The sequence below is a fragment of the Glossina fuscipes genome, unplaced genomic scaffold (genome assembly GCF_014805625.2).
Source record: "Glossina fuscipes isolate IAEA_lab_2018 unplaced genomic scaffold, Yale_Gfus_2 2, whole genome shotgun sequence".
Lineage (NCBI taxonomy): Eukaryota > Metazoa > Arthropoda > Insecta > Diptera > Glossinidae > Glossina > Glossina fuscipes.
The window spans coordinates 5,167,599-5,185,366 of NW_023998416.1; the positions used below are offsets into that span (position 1 = coordinate 5,167,599).

General features: G+C 33.5%; 2 protein-coding genes across 2 annotated transcripts in view; one reads left to right on the forward strand and one right to left on the reverse strand.

The window, feature by feature from the left end:
- Positions 1-9,629, forward strand: part of LOC119633787 (WW domain-containing oxidoreductase) — a 17,593-nt gene extending 7,964 nt beyond the window's left edge. The window contains exons 5-7 of the mRNA XM_038027525.1: positions 3,102-3,231; positions 9,064-9,192; positions 9,338-9,629. Of these exons, the coding sequence (XP_037883453.1) occupies positions 3,102-3,231; positions 9,064-9,192; positions 9,338-9,577 (499 nt within the window). The 3' untranslated portion in view covers positions 9,578-9,629. The remainder of the gene's footprint in view (positions 1-3,101; positions 3,232-9,063; positions 9,193-9,337) is intronic.
- Positions 9,630-9,642: 13 nt separating this feature from the next.
- Positions 9,643-10,633, reverse strand: LOC119633788 (succinate dehydrogenase assembly factor 4, mitochondrial). Its single transcript, XM_038027526.1, has 2 exons — positions 10,345-10,633; positions 9,643-10,195 (listed from the first exon to the last, which is right to left on the reverse strand). Exons 1-2 carry the CDS (start codon positions 10,397-10,399, stop codon positions 9,918-9,920), a joined length of 333 nt encoding a protein of 110 aa, XP_037883454.1. The 5' UTR covers positions 10,400-10,633; the 3' UTR covers positions 9,643-9,917.
- Between the last annotated feature and the right edge of the window lie 7,135 nt (positions 10,634-17,768).

A 17,768-nucleotide genomic window follows, 5' to 3' on the forward strand; every position in this document is an offset into this window, starting at 1 on the left:
TTTTTTATGTTAAATACTCGCGCACACACTGCTCGTGCATTTAATTATAAATTTATTTAAAAATTGATTTGCTATCCTCTTCTTCGCTAGATGTGCATTTGCAATTGACAAATGAATTGTTTTTTTTTTTTTTTTCTTACAAAAATAGAACACTTACTTGTAGAACAAGTTGTTAGATAAATGATATTGTAATTTGCATTTGCTGCATACACATAATCTCCATACCAATAGGACAGGCAATCCGCATATAATGTGACGACTATTGCACATTGCCGATTGCTTAGAAAGATCATTGTGGCAAGTAGTGTAAACGTGGGATTTCCCGGTACGTTATAGAAAGGCTCAGCGTCACTTCGTTACTGTAAGCATGCTTTGTAGGGAATTAACTAGCAAAAGTTTCCGCATGGATCGATATCACTTTCTGTTGACTCTTATCTCCAGGTTAGTCTTCAAGAATAATCAATGAAACTTTCCGGCGAACACTAGAGAGACCTATTGGTCAAGATGTTTTCTTCTTTTTTTTTAATTTTCTATAAGTTGCGCTTGCCTGTATTTCAATTTGTATAATTAATTGTAATAATTTATAGATAAATTATTCTTTACGTTGAGTTCATTCAGTACAGTTTTGATTGAATTAAGAAAACAAAAAAAAAAAAAAAAAGAAAAACAATTGCGCGTCAAGTTTTGCTAACAAAGCTGCTTTTAATAAAACAACAATACCCTTAATAATAATAAACAATAAAGAAAAAAATAAAATAAAGTAAAATAAAGCAAATCAAAGTCCAAATTATACATTTCTTAAGCGAATCGATCACTCTTTTCTTGGCTTCATTGTTTATTGCGGTTTTCTGCCCACAATGAATCTAAGCCGCCATACTTCAACGTTTTATTGTGTTTACAATTTTCATCAGATGATTTGTTTTTATTTTATTTTTCTATATACATAAAAATGCTCCCAGCGTATATGCGTGCCTAAATTGAGTATGTACGCTTAGTTCCAAAGTCCAAAATAAAGTGAGTTCATGAGACAAGCATACACATATATGCATACATACATATATACATATATTTATGTATATCTTTTTAAACTAAATAGCCAGCATGTGATACTCACGTGCACAACATTGATGAGAAAAACATAATAGTTTTGTCTAGTTAAAGACGAACACCGGGCACACTTCAACCGCCTGACAAGAGACAAGCGCATAAAAATTCTAATATGTTTGGCTAAAATTACGTTTTCCTAGCAATAAGGGTTAACATGAAAGTGAAGTCTCTCCGGATAGTACAAAAACCACAATTTGATACTTATTTAGTTTGGAAACCATAACAATTTGAATTTTGGTTACAGCGAACACAATAGCTTTTATAGCCTATACATATTAATATTAAGTTTGTACGGATATGCGCAACATCCAGAAGGACTTGAGATAGGACTGCCTCTTATTATATCGATTGGTTCAAAATCACTTTTTGCATCGATTTAATCTTGTCTGTCCGTCCGTCTGCATGCCTATCTGCTTGGTCTTCATGTGTACAACCTACTGGTCGCCTCTTTTCAGACATTTCGATGATATTTGGTACATCTACGTTTGCCAAGGACGAACACTTTTCGAAACGATTCGGATTGGATCACTTTTTTGACTATTACTCATATAATGCCATATTTTGAAAAGTCTACGTCTGAATTGTTGTATTAAACAAAGTGGTGTAGGGCTTTTAATTATGGGCCGTTTGCCACTGAAGTGCTTTCACAGATCTGTTGTTGAAATTTTCCAAACATTATGATAGACTTAACATATACATGTATGCTTTTAAAGTCAAATTGTTCTTTAAAATGCGTCTTAAAATAGTTTTAATAGTATATCAATCAACATTGTTACCCTCAGGTTCTCAAACTTTTTTCCGCATTAACTGTAAAGATTAGAGGAATTTCAAACAGACGCGATACAGTAGGAATTGATTTATTGCTTAGTTATACACGATAATCAATTTTAATATGCGATTACATTGTTTATTATCGCTTTATGTGGGAGTAGCTTGCATTTTTCTATATCATATTTATTGCTTTAAGATGTGGATACTTTAAGTTCGCCATTACGTCTGTAATATTTAGAAGTTCAGATATTGAGTCATATATATGAATAACCAATACATCGTACACAAAAATTGAAAGGTCTTATGAAGTAGAAAAGCATCAGGTAACCTGCAAAATGATTACATCTCAGACCTGTCATCGGTTTGCTTACTTGTCTAACATTAGAATTTCGGCAATCACGAAACGTGTGACAGAGAGCTGTCACATCTGACACATGTGATGCTGAATTCTATTATTCGTCCATAAATACCCTACCATACGTAAGGAGAATACAGCGATCTCTGAAAACAGAGAGAGAGAGATTAGAACTTGCAAGAGATATCCTGGTTAATCGATAGATTCACCAAATCTAACATCTAGATCGCCTTGAAAGATTTTGTATAGACGATCACAACAATTTTACTTTTCAACCTTAACGCCTGCTTTCACAAGGAACTAGAATAAGAAGTTAATTTAGAAGCAAGCAAGTTTATCGAATCAATCGTAGGTCAATCTGCATTACACATGCATTTAATAAGACGCTTTCGACATTAGGTAGAAATCACATGGACCGTAATAATCAAAACTATGTCTTTAAATAAGCCATTGTGATCTAGAGGGGAATCTCAATGCGTCTACTAACTGTTTCAATTCTCTTCTACAACTTTCGAGCTTAACCGTGTAACCGTAGAACAAATTTAACTCGAAACCAAAAATTGGTAAAGCATAAATATATCGGTTTATTGCTGTCAGTATACGTCAGAAATTTTCAGAATACTAAATTCCATTAGATTTCGCTCCAAGTTGTCAAACTGCAATTTCGATAGAGGGGTAGCAATCGCTTGCATTAAATATCATAAGAGGTATAATTGATGGCCATCGAAAGTTATAACACATATTGAAATCAATTTCATATTTTCTGTAATTAATTAAAAATTATTTATTTTTAATTTATATATTTAATGTAAGTTTTGTTTTTTTTTTAACTAACGAAATAATTCTGCATTATCTAATTTAATCGTAGGTTTGCCAGTTTACCAACTGATAATCTGACTGTTCAGCATTTATCGCCACCTCCAAAGAAATATTGGAGCATGATGGCCTATAATAATGTCAAGCTCTGCAATGTCTTATTTACATTGGAGTTGGCAAAGGTAAGCTAAAAATTTCTTTTTTTATATTTATATGCCATGATATTAAGTCCTCTAAACAAGGCTTATTATTAAGATTTATCGCCTTATAAAAATGGAATAAAATATCTTATCGTCATTAATGCTTTATTAAACGGGTATATTTTGTAAATTATTTGCTATTAATACAAATTCTCCAGGAAGTATAAAGTTTCCAATTATAACTCGTTTCACATTTAATGAAATGATTACGAAACAGCATTTGTCCTAGAAAATTAAATTTAAAGGAATTTAAGGAAAAAATGTTGAAAAAAAAGTTTTTACAATGTAATCAGAAACTTTCGATAAATTATGAATAAACTTTCGAATTTTAAAATTTAATAAAAGGCCTTCCCAGCTAATGTCGATCATTTTTAAAGCAAGCACGCCTTTTTATATGCATTAAAGATGGCGCTATAGTATATCTAATCCTACCATGTAGTATGTTTACATGCACATTTTGGATCAGCAAAAGACTTCGGCCCAATTTAGCTCTGTCTGTACGTATGTCCAACTAAACTTTGTTTGAATACTCACGAACTTGTAAGTTCTTCCTTAATGGCCACAGAACAAATTCAAACCTTGGACTTGCCAGCATCAATATACTGAAAATCACTATTGTATCTTAGTGAAATGTGGGCGTGATCTGCAAACTTCCCCATTTCAGCCAAACAATTGCAACTTACTGTCTAAAAGAGATATTGGTCTATAAATTTGTATAATTGATCGATCAGTTGATACGCTTACATGCGGATATGACTTTTTTACATGGTCTTTGCTTTGCTGCGCGTTGATTTCATGTAGAATACGTCGTCTTTTCCTATAGAGTGTTTGAGGGATGGCATATGTATCTGAAGTATAATTTGAGGAACTCTATATACGATTGCTAGCTTATATCTTATGAGAATGTCCAATTTTGCTGCCCTACATCTCACGTGGTGGGACCGATATTAAGCTCGTGACGATGTGAGATTTGACCTTTTATTATACTGATCGATTCAGAATCATTTTCTGAATGGATTTAAACTTGCCTGCTCGCTTGATCTTTCCCATAGGCTGCCGTTTTTGGGATATTATGATGAAGTTTGATACATCGATGTTTTTGGCTCAACGACGAACGCTGTTCACAGTGGATTAGATTGAGTCAGTTCTACAACTACTTCTCGTATAACGCTTCATTGGAGAAAAGTCTTTCTTTACAAAAAATGTTAGAAAATATGGCCAAAGTTTGTATCGAATATGACCATTTTTGAGAACTCCATCATCATTCTTACATGAAATAATCCTTTGAGTAAGTTTCAAATGGAAAATGATTCAAAATAGGGAATTGGCATATGAATGGATTAGATAGGTCTATCTTTAGGGCTCTTTCCCATAAGATGGCCTTTGAAAAGTGAGCTTTTCACACATGATCTACCGTTGAATATTTTATGAAGAAAATAGGTGATGAATAATGATTAATAGATCAAACAATGGGACCAAATTTGAAGGACTTCAATATCAGGGTTCTGACGAAAAGTAAACATCCACAAGCTGACGGTGTACGAAATTCGGCATTTTGCGAAGATAATAAGTAAAAATGGTGGAGTGCATTCAAAGAGAGGTCTTGACCGATTGCAATGTTTTTATTATATTATTATATATATAACGTAATAATTTTTTCCAGACTTTTTTGATTTCAACACGAGTTGTTGATGGATGGGTAGAAGAACTTATTCCAAGCCTAACATAACTTCCTTCATTTATCAAAATTCTTCAATTATTTAAATGACATATCCCAAATCGGCACATTTCCATATATCGAGTAGCACACACACCTAGATGGGCATATGCACTTGCTGGGTTTTATGCCTTTTAAGGACATAATATAAGTAAAATTGCGTTCAATATAATTTTGTGGAAATATAAAATTAGTTTAAAATCATTCCAGATGGTGCATACATACGATTAGATTGTTTAGGTGTATGTATAAGAGCCTTCCCTTATTTGCTAACCCCCATAAATTTTTGTTGCGGACAGTTTCTGGCGAAAGGAAAATTTGGGAAATTAATGAAAATACGTAAAATGAAATACATTAAGGGTTGCAAGCAAATAAATCCCTTAAGCATTTCTCGTTCATCTAAACTATATAAATTAAATTTTCATATCTTTAGCCAGCGGTGTGTGTTATGAAAAAAAATTATTATAAATATACTTAAAGGCATACGTCCGCATTCACGCGTATTTATGCATTAGATATTAGTAAATATATACATGTTGTTGCGTTTGTTGCCTTATATGTTTCACTTAGCCGGTCTGGTGATTGATATGTTTTTTTTTTTTGTTTTCACGCTAATGAGATTGTGCGTGAATGATAATACGATCTTTTGTAAAGTATTCAATTGCATATGTTCGCCCTTGGCTTCGCAGAACATATTATACTTTTGTGTAATAGATATAAACGATCAATATAAACTCGAAACAGTTTGTTTTCATTTTTTAGAAATTAATTTCATAACTTCCGTATAAAAAAGTTGACACAAAATACATCAATAATGAAAACATTATTAAAAACAAACGGATCCAATACACATTTTCTTAGGATTTTGACAAACTTCCTAAGTAATGTAAAAAAATGAGTGAAAATTTTTGCAATTGGTTTTAAGCGAATCGTGTTAGTTGGGTCAAGTTTCATTTTCGTTAACAATGTGGCATCAAGTTCTACTTTAGTTTGCTAGTGAATTAGCTGATAGGTCTTTTAAAGAGAATAAAATATGTAAATAAGAAAATTGAATTAATTTTACCGTAAATAGATAACGAAAAGCCTATGTAATGTGTGTATGTGTGCAAGGATAGGGGGTTTCAGATCTCACAACTTTCAAGAGACAAATATTGGAAAACGAAGTTATGTTAATTGACAAGATCTTCAGGCAACATTTTCTCTCGCTGTTTCGCTAATAGATATCTGAGTATCTTGAGTTCCTCTGGCTTGTGTTAATTTTCTTCATTTTATATTCACTATAAGGAATCTAAAATTTGGTGAATAATACTCCGAAATAGGCAACAAAAGTATATGTTTTCCAAAATTTGTTTCCAAATCCAAATCGGGGGCAGTTCGAGTCATCACTTTTAGATCGCACTTTAGAGCGCATAGATATATTTCGTATCAAAAGTTTCTTGTATATCAGCCAATAGTCCCCGGAACTAAGTGAGAAAAACACCTTTTTGTTTTACGAAATTGAACTGAATTCATTGAAACAGTCCGCTTCAAGGATGATGCAATTGATGTAGGACCGCATTTCTATACACAAGGATTTGTCAAGAACTCAAAAGTTTTTGCTATGATATATTTACTTGAACTGAACTTCTTTCCTTGTGTAATGCTTTTGACATCTACAAACAGATAACAGTCGCTGAGGGTTTGCGAACTCATCCAATATTTCATCGCACTTATCCACTTGCGACAATGCGAATTTTTTCGTGACAATAAGTAAACATGTCAGCTATTTTCAGAATAACTTTTTCACGTCCCGAATTTTACCCAAGGAATTTACAGCCTTTAGGTGTCTTTATTATGTGAACCGCCTCTCGAAACTTCACTTTTCGATTATCGAGTATAATTTTTCACATTTTTGTGATGCTTTACGGTACTCGTCGTTTTTTGAGCGTTCAGTATCATCGCTGACCTAGTTCAAAATCAGTGGACCTCTCACAAATTTGCTGATTTCAAAGGAGAAGATTCGCCATAACATTCGCCAAGGGAATGCAAAGTTTTGACCGGATTTTCTTCCATTAAGAAGCAGTATTTAACCGAAATTCTTATTTCCAATCGTTTTCAAAATAAATATACCACAAGTAATCGAAACGACATTGAATTCCAGCAGACTTCGTCTTAGAGTTGGAATTTTTTTTTGCTAATAATATGCATTTGCATCTTAGGGATGAGGTCAATGTACCAGTCCCGGGAATTATTGATCGGCATATTACATAAAAAGACGGTGAACTCAATTCTATTTCTGTGCAGATGGCCCAGGTTCAGATGAAATGATTTTTTTTATGAATATAATGAAAACAGAAGAATGTAAGATTTTTTTTTATTTATTTTTTTTTTTTTTGCAAAATTCAATATAAATTGACATTCTTCGTAATGTATTTACTACATTTTCAAAGGTGCAACCTGATTTAGCGATGACTGTCCGCCTCATCCAGTCTTTTGCAGTGAAGCAGAGAATACTGAAAGCAAGTAAAAAGTATGAGAGTTGACTTTTCGTTGTTTTTCACCTTCACCTGCGACGAAAGGTCATTTCTGTTCAGTTAGTATGAAAGTGGCATGTATTTTGTCTCAAATCTTCGATACTATTAGGAAATAAACTTTTCTTTTAGATTTCCGACCTTTTTTCAAATCTACCTAATGAATGTTCCTGTAAAATCTCGAACAACTGTGCATAGCTGCTCGCCATTCTTCTTTTTTTTACATTTTCACTATAATTTTCAAAGTCACGATAGTTTCAACAACAGCCAGATGGATAGGCGACTAAATCTAAGCGTGAATTTTATTCAGTCAAAAATGTACACAAGTCTGGAGGCGTCTGTTTATACTTGGTTACCATAAAAGGAATGTTTTGTCTGCTCGTATTCTTATCCGGTATAAAAGCTCTGAAAAAATCAATTCATAAAGTAAAAAACCTCTGAACGCGTTAAAAAAATTTTTTTTAAATATTGCTTTGTATTATATCGTAACTTAAGAAAGTTAAAGCGCAGCTACTTTCTGGCAGTTACATTGGACATTAACCTAAGAAAAGTCACAAACAACAAAAAATAGTGGTTGTCGATTGCTTACGATTACATAAAACTATATATAACACTCACATGTAAATATATATAAAAATAAATCATATTGCCAGTAACGAGAATTAACTGTATATCACTTGTGTCCTACACCACTGGTGGTCAGGATGCATTAAGCATATATGATGGCATGAAGCAGATCAGTGTTTCATTACTGCGATTGGTTCAGAATAATTTTCTGATTTTCTGATTGAAGTCGATATGTCCATTTTTTCCACCTAAGGATCGTAATTTTCGGAATATTTGGGACATGTCAAACGTGGACGTGTTTTGGTGCAGAGATGAGTTGCTTTGAAAGCGAATTCAATCGATGGAGAAGGGGTTATATCGGACAAGTTTTGTTATCTCCGTCCCTTTATATGAAAACAATTTGCACTATTTCTCGACAAAAATTGGTGAAAAATCGTATTTTGGCGTACTACACGAATGTAGGAAATGGCAATGGAATATGAGCATTTATTGAACCCTCAAATATATTTACAAAAATTAAAATCCTTGATAATCTGACAAGAATAGGAAAAGAATAATACCGGCCGGTATACTGTAGGTGATCTGTTTGTCAGTGCCTTGTCCGATAATAATGTTTTAACTTGTGTTTTTAAGTTCATTTGATTACTTTAAGAATATCTGAGTCAATGTAAGTAAAGTCATCTGATCTTACGAACTAATTTATAGCCTTTATCAGTTAACCAGTTAACCGTGCTCGTCTGTACGCCTATCTCTTACGGACGCTATTCTCGGTGTTGTTTATTGAACTGTCTATAATTTGAAATTTCATTATAGGGTATAAAAAGTGTCTTCTTAAGAAAAACAATAAAAAAGCAAATAAAAATCGAGGTTAACTTAAACCAGAACTGAGAGAACTTTCATTATTACATATATGTAAATATATATATATATATATATGATGATGATTTTGTTATTCTGATTTTCTTATTGTTTCATCTTGTTCTTTTCATTGCATGTGTGCGTGTGCTTTAATAACGCAAGAGATGGAAGCATCGTGGCATTTGTGTCTTCTCTGTACATCCCGGTAATATGGTTTCAACGCAACTGCAACGCAACTGGTGGTTTTATCGTTTGCTGTTTGCCATCGTACGGCCTTTCACTAAATCTTTGGTAAGTCATTTAATGTAACCGCGCCTATGTGTGGTTTGCGATCTTAAATTACTTGCCATAATGTTAATTAATACTAAAAATATTGTCTTTAAGTTAAATTATTTAACTCCCAGTGATAACATAATAACAAATTTTATATTTATAGCAACAAGCGGCTGCAACGACTATTTACTGTGCCACTGCCAATGAGCTGACCGGCCTTACGGGTTTGTACTTTAATAATTGTTATATATGCGAATCGAGTAAGATATCTCAGAATGAGAAACTACAGCAGCAATTATGGGAAATCAGCCAAGAAATGGTGCAATTGTTACTGGCAAAAGAGAAGCAGCAGCAAGCAGCCGATGATAACGAAATAAATACAACTACAAATTTTGTTTATTAAATTGTTATTAATATATATATATATATATATACATATATTATGCTGTTTATTTGGTTTTTGATTTTTTTTTTTTTTTTTTTTCTAAATATACGATGATTATAATTATGATAAAATACAGTCTACTAGGATGTGTTGCTGGTTCGTGTGTAGTTGTAATAAACAACATTGAAAAGTTCACCAGTCAGCCTAAGTAGCAAGACTTGCAACAATCACAGTAGTAGTAGTTGCGGCGTGAAGTCTTGCAAATTAAGAAATGCAATGAATTTTTATGCGCGCTATTAAAACTAAAATACGTTATCTAAATAATGTAAGTAAATTATACAAGGACTATTAAAGTAAACTAAAAATCTGAGACACGTCCTTTACGTTCCCAATCGCCGTAGCGAGTGGGCTCGGGACCGGATGGACCACCAATTTCACCGGTATATGGATTCGTGTTATTGGGCCATGGCCGTAAAGCTTCAATCTCTTGGAAAGGTTGACGCGATAGCTCATCGAAGCTAGCGAACGGCGCCTTTTCGCGCAGTTTCTTCTGGAATTCAATGAAACGTGTACTCTTCGCCTTAGTTTGACCTCGAGGTTCTTGTTGACGGCACGCTGAGGTAGAAAGGCAAGCCGCTATCGATTGAAAATCACAAGAAAGGAAAAAAAGGAAGAAGAAGATTAGACGATTTGTTCAAAATAAAACTCGAAAAAGCTCTTAAACTTCTTCAATTTTCCGCTCATGCCTTTTTTTTTTTTTTTTGGTGGAAATTTATAAAACTCACCTTGTTTGACGACCTGCGGCATAATTCGGCCGCTTTGTTTGACAATATTAGCCATTGGACGCGTTTTAATGATTTTAATATGACTTTTGATGAAAACTGAGAGAAAGTACTTTTCAATTATACTCTTATTTTGATTAATTTGTCACAGCAGAGATTTCTTATTTATCTTTTATGTTTTACTTCTTTTTTTATTTTTATTTTTTTCTTTTTGATATCATAAAACACTTTGCACTTCTTGTTATTGTTGAATAGTCTGTGTCTCTTGGTGGCTGTTTATTAATTGTTTATGGAATTACTTACTTGTATGGCTTTATATACCGCAGCTCATAGCTATGCTGCCTCCATGAAAACAGTAGAGTAGATCATTTTTTTAAACAATTACCGCAGGCAGAACTCATACGCTCGCTCGCTTTCTCTCTCTCTCTCTCTCTCTCTCTGTTACTTAGTTTTCAGCAGCGAATATTAAGCACAAAACAGAATTGCTACAAAAACACAATACAATTACACAATAATAAATGCTTGTATATACTCAGCATATATTGTTGATATATACAATCACATATGTTCAAATTTATATACTTTTATATACATATATGCTCCATGCATTCAAACATAGTCGTCATATTTTCCGTTTCGTAAACATCATTATTTAACATCACGAGATTACGTCTCGTTGTTCACGTAGACCTTAACTTGCCGCCGGTATCGGTTATATGTGACGTGAGTAAAAGCATGTTGGACCCATTTACTTGTGATTCTTGCTGTTGTTGTTATTGTGTTTATTTGAGTTTATCTATTTATTTTTTATATTTTTGTGTTTATGTTTTTTCGGAGTTCAACACCATTAAAAAACACCATAAAAAATCCGATGAAAGGAACAAGCAAAAGTCATTTGCATTTGGCGTTAGTGCTTATACATCAATCATAATAAAGCCTTTCCATGTGGTTCCACAAATACATCAAGAATTTAATAGGAAACTAGAAAAGTTGTTTTCTTAGAGCAGTGTGTAATTGGTTCACGAAGAGACCTACAACCAGATATAAGGATGGCTACCTATACCTTCTAACGAGGGCGAGAGCCGTCTTCACCATTGAGAGAAGAAAAAAAATTTATTTTTAATTTTTCATGGGAAGTTTTTTTAGCTAATTAGTTCTGACGTACTCATCAAAGTAATATCGGACCCTTTCCCTATTTTATAGGTCGCCCAAGATTGAGTTATTTTATATTTGGAAGAAAGAGAAGCATTCAAGATAACAATAAAAAACAACTAAATGATAAGATTGTTCAAAACATCTTGTTCGGCTTTGTCGTAAAAACGCACTTGCATGTATGCCATAGCGCATATTCACTTAAAGGCACAGGACAGCTTCAGCTTTGCAAACGTTTGAGAGAACGCGACATCTTATCAAGAAACTATTAGCAGAATCTCTGCCCACACAAACAATCAAAATGAAAGGGCAAGCTACTAAATAGCTGCTAGCTAACAGAGACATAAAAAGTTCGTAATAATCTCCTAGTTTAAATTTTGAAGCAAGTGGTAGACCCTCTTATCATTTTGTTGTCTCGGATTGAACTGCCTAGACAGCATTTATCTCAGGGGTCAACGCACTAGACATACATTAGTTGCTGAGTTCAAAGAAGTTGATCAAATAAATATTAAAAAATATCCCCTTGCTATAAATACTTAAGTTATTATAACTTATTAACACTCTACCGCTTCAGGCTTTCATTTTCTCAACATTAATTTTTAATAATTTATTAAAATTGATTTACCTTTCAACTCAATAAAAATACGCAAAGGTAACCAAATAAACCAGAAAATGTTGTAAGTTCATGTCATGTTTATTGGTAACATTTTCTAAAAAAAAGATATACATTTACAAAGTTTATTCCCAGTCATGGGACAGAAACTTATTACTTATGACCACCAGTTCAGTATTCAGAAGTAAATTTTTCGAGCAACGTGAAGTACGGTCATCGCGTCATTTCGTCCATCAGAGAAGCTAGATGTGTTTCTAGATGTGAAAAAGGCCTTCCATAAAGTCTGGCACGTTGGGCTGAAAACTTTCTTTTAAGTTCTGTGTATTTTTATTTTAAATCCTATATGTGCCAAAAGGCTCATTAATAAATCCAATCCTCAAATCCTTTTTACTCCAGGTTTTCCCATCGCTATCCATATTTTAATTGCGTTATCTGCATATGCTTCACTTGCCAAATCGACTAACTTCATAAAATTAAAAGCAGAGAAAAAGTGATAACGTTGTATCGTTGGTCGAGTCATAAGTAACGTCCGTTTTTTTATCAGACATTTGTTTTGTTTTCACTGAATAACAAAATAGTGTGAGGTTGAATGTGAGATACTCAACATTTTTGCTATATGTCTTGTTGCTTGGCGTGGATTTTGCTTCAATACTGCCTTTAAAAGGTTGTCGTTAAAATCGGAAGGACGTATCCTTGTTTAAGGTCGTATCTACAGAACGTAATTTTACAAACCAATTTTCCGATCAGTTATCAGTCCTTCTTCGTATGCGCTGCATATTTTTTCAGCTGCCGCCTTACCGCTATTGCTTTGTTTAAATTCTCAAAAACTCTTCCGTAAATAGATTTTGTGGGAATTGTAACCTACGCTATGCTAAAAACAATAATTCACTTATACGAAGGCAAGGTTAAATAAGACTATTGGTTAACTCGTCCGAAATGTCAATTTAATCTAAAAAACAAATGTCTTTTCTACAAGGGTATCTTCTAACCCATTTAGACCTACGACATATATCAGTAGGCCAAAACTGTAATTCTAATGTTGAAATACTTCATAAGCATCATGAGGTTTAAAGCCCGCGGTATTCATTATAAATAATCTAATCCAACGCCTTTCTTTCAAATATCTTGCGAGACTGATCAATCCTTCGACAATATTTCTTTTAAATGAATCCAATGAGGTAAGAAGATTGAAAAGACACCATTTATTTATATCATAAATTTATTTCTGTTCCTCAAATTACTTTAATGAACATTCTTAGTTTTTATGGGTATCTTCTATTTCTTTAGACGTCATCATAATAAATATATAATAAGTAAAATTTCGTTTTAGTGAATTAATTCGTATTTTTGGGCGGAGCAGATATACTCTTGACATTTTAAGGTTTGACTTGGTTATGTACGCTTTCAAATCTATAATTTCCAGCGGGAATTATTAAACATTTATCCGTAAGCACATATCCGTTGGCATATACACTTCTCACGAGTGCCAATGTAGGAGTACGGCGAATAAAGGCACTGGATACGGACAGAAATATTTGGATACAAGAGAAATACGAATGAAAGAAATTGGACAAATACGAATGGCAAATGAAAATATTCGGATACGGATGGAATGTCAAAATGACGAATAAAAATATTTGAATAGGGTTAAATAAATTTCGAGAAGGTTGAAACGGTGACATGGGAAATGAATGGCTAAGAGTTATATGAAAATGGTAAGTAAAAAGAGTTGTATGCGGACGGATCGGAGACATGGGAAATAAAAACTGGATAAACTGGCAAAACGATCGAATAATACGCACGTCAATTCTTGAATATAGATAAACAGACGGAGTAATGAACGAAGGAAATTGAATAAGTGTCTGAAGTAGATGAAAATATTTGGGGAAGGATGAAAAACGAGGACGGTTGGTGAAAAATCTGGATGGGGATCACTCCCATACGGACGAGGTATGGCAATGTTGCCGGAAAGTTCTTTTATATGCACAAATGAGGAATAGTTTAAGTGCGGCTAAAAGTATTCGAATACACATGAAATAACGGAAGAGTGACTGGAAAAATTTAAATGTAAACGAAATTTGAAAACTATTTATGAATGGATAAACTGTTACTGTAAGAGTTTGAATACAACTAGAAGTATCTGAGAGTATGAAATGAAAAAATAGTCGTTAAAAAATTTTGAACGCAAACAAAATGCGATCAAGTGACAGAAAAGGTGAAACTCGAATACGAGCGATGGCAATTGGATGCGGTTGCTATTTAAGAATGGCAATCAAGAGTACTTGAATACGGGCCAAGTGATTCGATCCAAGCTAAATGTAATATCTCTTTTGTTAAGATTTGGTAAAGGCCTTCAATGGCGATTAATGCTTATTTTTAGTATCAACTTATCAATTTTAAAACATTGATGTGTTTCTCAATTATTAGTCAATTAATTTCATAAACAAAAGCTGTTTCTTATTAAACGTTTGTGCCAGTATTGTGCAACTTGTTCGATACTTTTTCGCAGATTATCATTGATGCGAAAGCACTGCAATTAATTACATTTTTAATTGCGAACTAATTTTCCTTAAGAATATCACGTACGTAAAGGTTGACAAGCGTCAATAAAGCCAAAATATTCTTTTTTCCCAAAATCAATATTTTTCTGCTTTCTTTCTTTAGTCTTCATTTATTATAGCCTGTTTATCTTATTTATATTCTTACGAAAGTCTTTATATTTCTAAATGCAACGCCGGCTTATATTATATGCAATTAAGTGTAATATATATGTAGAGAGAATCAAAAGCTATAAATACATAAACATTGAAGACGTTGTAAGAATTGTTATTTATTGATCCATAATACAAAACAATGTAACAAATCATTTCATTATTACTTTTCGCAATTCTCTGTTCAGTTCGCTAACCACTTCGATTGAGTGGCCATTTCTTCTGATCTTTGAAAGTGCATCGTAAATATGCTCAGCGAAATACGAAAGATCTTAAATCTATTTCTTGAGTTAGCTGAAACTTTTTTAAAAGATATAAGACATCTTTAAATATCTTATTTTTTGAAGAACAAAGACAGAAAAAAAATGTAAGAATATTTTGCTTAAGGTAAATATTTTAGGCTCTCCTGTTCAAACTAGTAAATCCATGTTGAATAGGTGGATAGGAAAATTGTTGCAGCAAATTTAAAATCAACAGCAATTTTACTATGTATGGAAGCAGATCCTTATCGTACACTACTGCAAGGATGTAAGCAACGCCCAGAAATATGTCGGATAGCTCCGCCTTTGGTTAGATCGACTCGATCTAAGGATGCTTGTCCGTCTGTCCGTCTTTTTCCTCGTGTGCAACCCATAGGGAGTAATTTTTGAAGTTTTTTGATGAAATTTGATACACAGATGTACTTTCAGCCAAGGACCATTTATACCTGTAGACTTATTTTGAAAGGTCGCTATGTAAACAACTATATTAAACAAAGTGGTGTAGGGTATTTATTGGCGCGTCGCGCCCCATTATATTGCTTTCTTTTTTTTCTTATGAAAAAAGCGTTCACTTTTATTGAATGACAAAAAGTACTTTATTCAAAACATTGTTTGTCATTAGTTATATATACTCCTCATCTTTCTGACAGAATATAAATTTTGTGCTAAAGGATAAACGCTCTTTTTTACGTGATTCATAAAAGCAACGCCGTAAGAATAGAAACTCGTGAGAGCAGCAAGAAGGTGAACACCTTCCAGTTGCTTGTTGTTAACATTTCCTGTACGAACTTGGCGATAAGGAGGCGTAAGTTATCATGCTGAAATCTCATCATCCGATAACCTATCGAAGACGTTCTAGAACTTATTTCTTTCAACTGTTGCTGACATCAATGACGATTTCGTTTGATGGAGCAACTCATAGTACATCCAGCTGACCGTCTCAAATGAAGGGGCTTTAGATGTTCAGTTCTACAGTCGAAATTAATGATTCTTCTGATCAATACACGCTCAACGATATGACTTATACTATAACGTAAAACTTCCTATGGAGAAGTTAGAGTTGCATAAATGCTGATAGCCAAGCTAAGGCTTTAAGGAATAATTCTCCTCTAAAGGTTGCTTGTGGGCTTATCGAGTTTTTGGACCATTCTGGAAGGAAATTTGCAGAAGAGTTTTTGGAGAAAAGTTTTAGGCTGATTTTTCCTATGGTCGATAAGCCACATTTCTTTATTTATTGCCCTAACTGCGAGAAAATCGTAAATTTTTTAAATGCTACTCTCTGGTCATCAGCAAAGGATAGAGGTTTTAGTTTTTGAGACGGTGAGCCTTTCTTGTACAAAGGACTGATGGATAGCTGGGCGAGCGGTCAAACAGGAAAGCCGGGGAGATAGACGGGCAAGCACTTAGCAGAGCGGACAGATTAGCATTCGGACAGATCGGTTAAGTAGGATCTTGCACTGATGCAGAGCAGATAATGCTGTGATCAATATTTAATAAGAGTCTTTAAATAAAAGGGTTTTAAATTAAAAAATATACAAAAGACGTATTATTCTATTAAATTTTCTTAATCTCCTCCACAGCAGTCTATTTCGAATGGAATAGAATTATACTAAGATGTTTTCTGGTTTTCAAAGCATTTCTTAAGTTCGATGTAAGGGAGGGGGGACGTTATAATAATGTTCATTTTGCTTTCTCTTATCAATCGAGTCAACCCGTCATCTGTTGCGAAAGTGGGCCGTCCGTACAACAACCGTCCTTAAATTTGATCGTTGCATATTGTTACGGTTCTCTGGTTTCTGCGCCTGTGACGAGGTATAGTCTGGAAGTAAGCGTCATTTCGATGCCACAATGAGGTTATTTTGATTAAGCCTCTTTACTTCATTGCCCAATCCTGTCTTTCGTTATAGCATTTAAGATGAAATTTTCATTTTTGTTTAGTTCTCAACTTTAGTGTGTGTGTGTGTGCTTATCGCTGCTCGCTTGTTGGTGAATGTTCTTTGCTTGTGTTTGTATTCTCTAAAGCTTCAATGCATGAATGAATATTTATTAAGACTTTCATGTTTGTTACGATTGTTTTCACACGTGCTTTTTCCTCATGCTTTTTCTCCCATACATTTATTTATATGAATTTGTTCCGTTTGAATTTATTGTTGTGTTTGTTTTTCATTTACTTTTTGTGATTGATTTTGATTATTATTAACCATGATTTTTTTTGGTTTGGCTCAATGTGGCTGCTTGGTGACACGATGCGGACATATGTCATCCCAAGCGAACTTATTATTTAAAATTTTTTTATTTGATGTTTTATTTGAATTTTGATAACAATATAAAATTATTTTTTATATATGTCAGACAAGAAATAAATTTTAAGTGTTGTAATTTAATATGGATGCTATCGAAGTGGATAGTGAATCGCCAGGATCATCAAAAGACTTGCGTAACAGAAAGACAGAACAGGGCTTTCCTGTTTTATTCCAACTAACGACGAGAGGGAAATTCTGGCTGGAATGTAAATTATTAGAAGCTAACGGGGTAACAATAGAGGGAAAGGTTTGAAAAATAGAATTTTAAATCTTCTTCTATTGATAGGATGCTCTTCCTGAATATGTTACCTGTTGCAGATGTAAAGCCCGGAGAACAAGGAAGCAGACACAACAGAAAAGAAAACCTAAAAGCAGATGTGAGAAACAG

Bases quoted from the DNA above. Each gene is read 5' to 3' on its own strand.
- LOC119633788 (XM_038027526.1), bottom strand. From the start codon at position 10,399: ATGGCTAATATTGTCAAACAAAGCGGCCGAATTATGCCGCAGGTCGTC. The intron at 10,196-10,344 runs GTGAGTTTTATA...TTCAATCGATAG, and splicing joins GCCGCAGGTCGTCAAACAAG to CGGCTTGCCTTTCTACCTCA.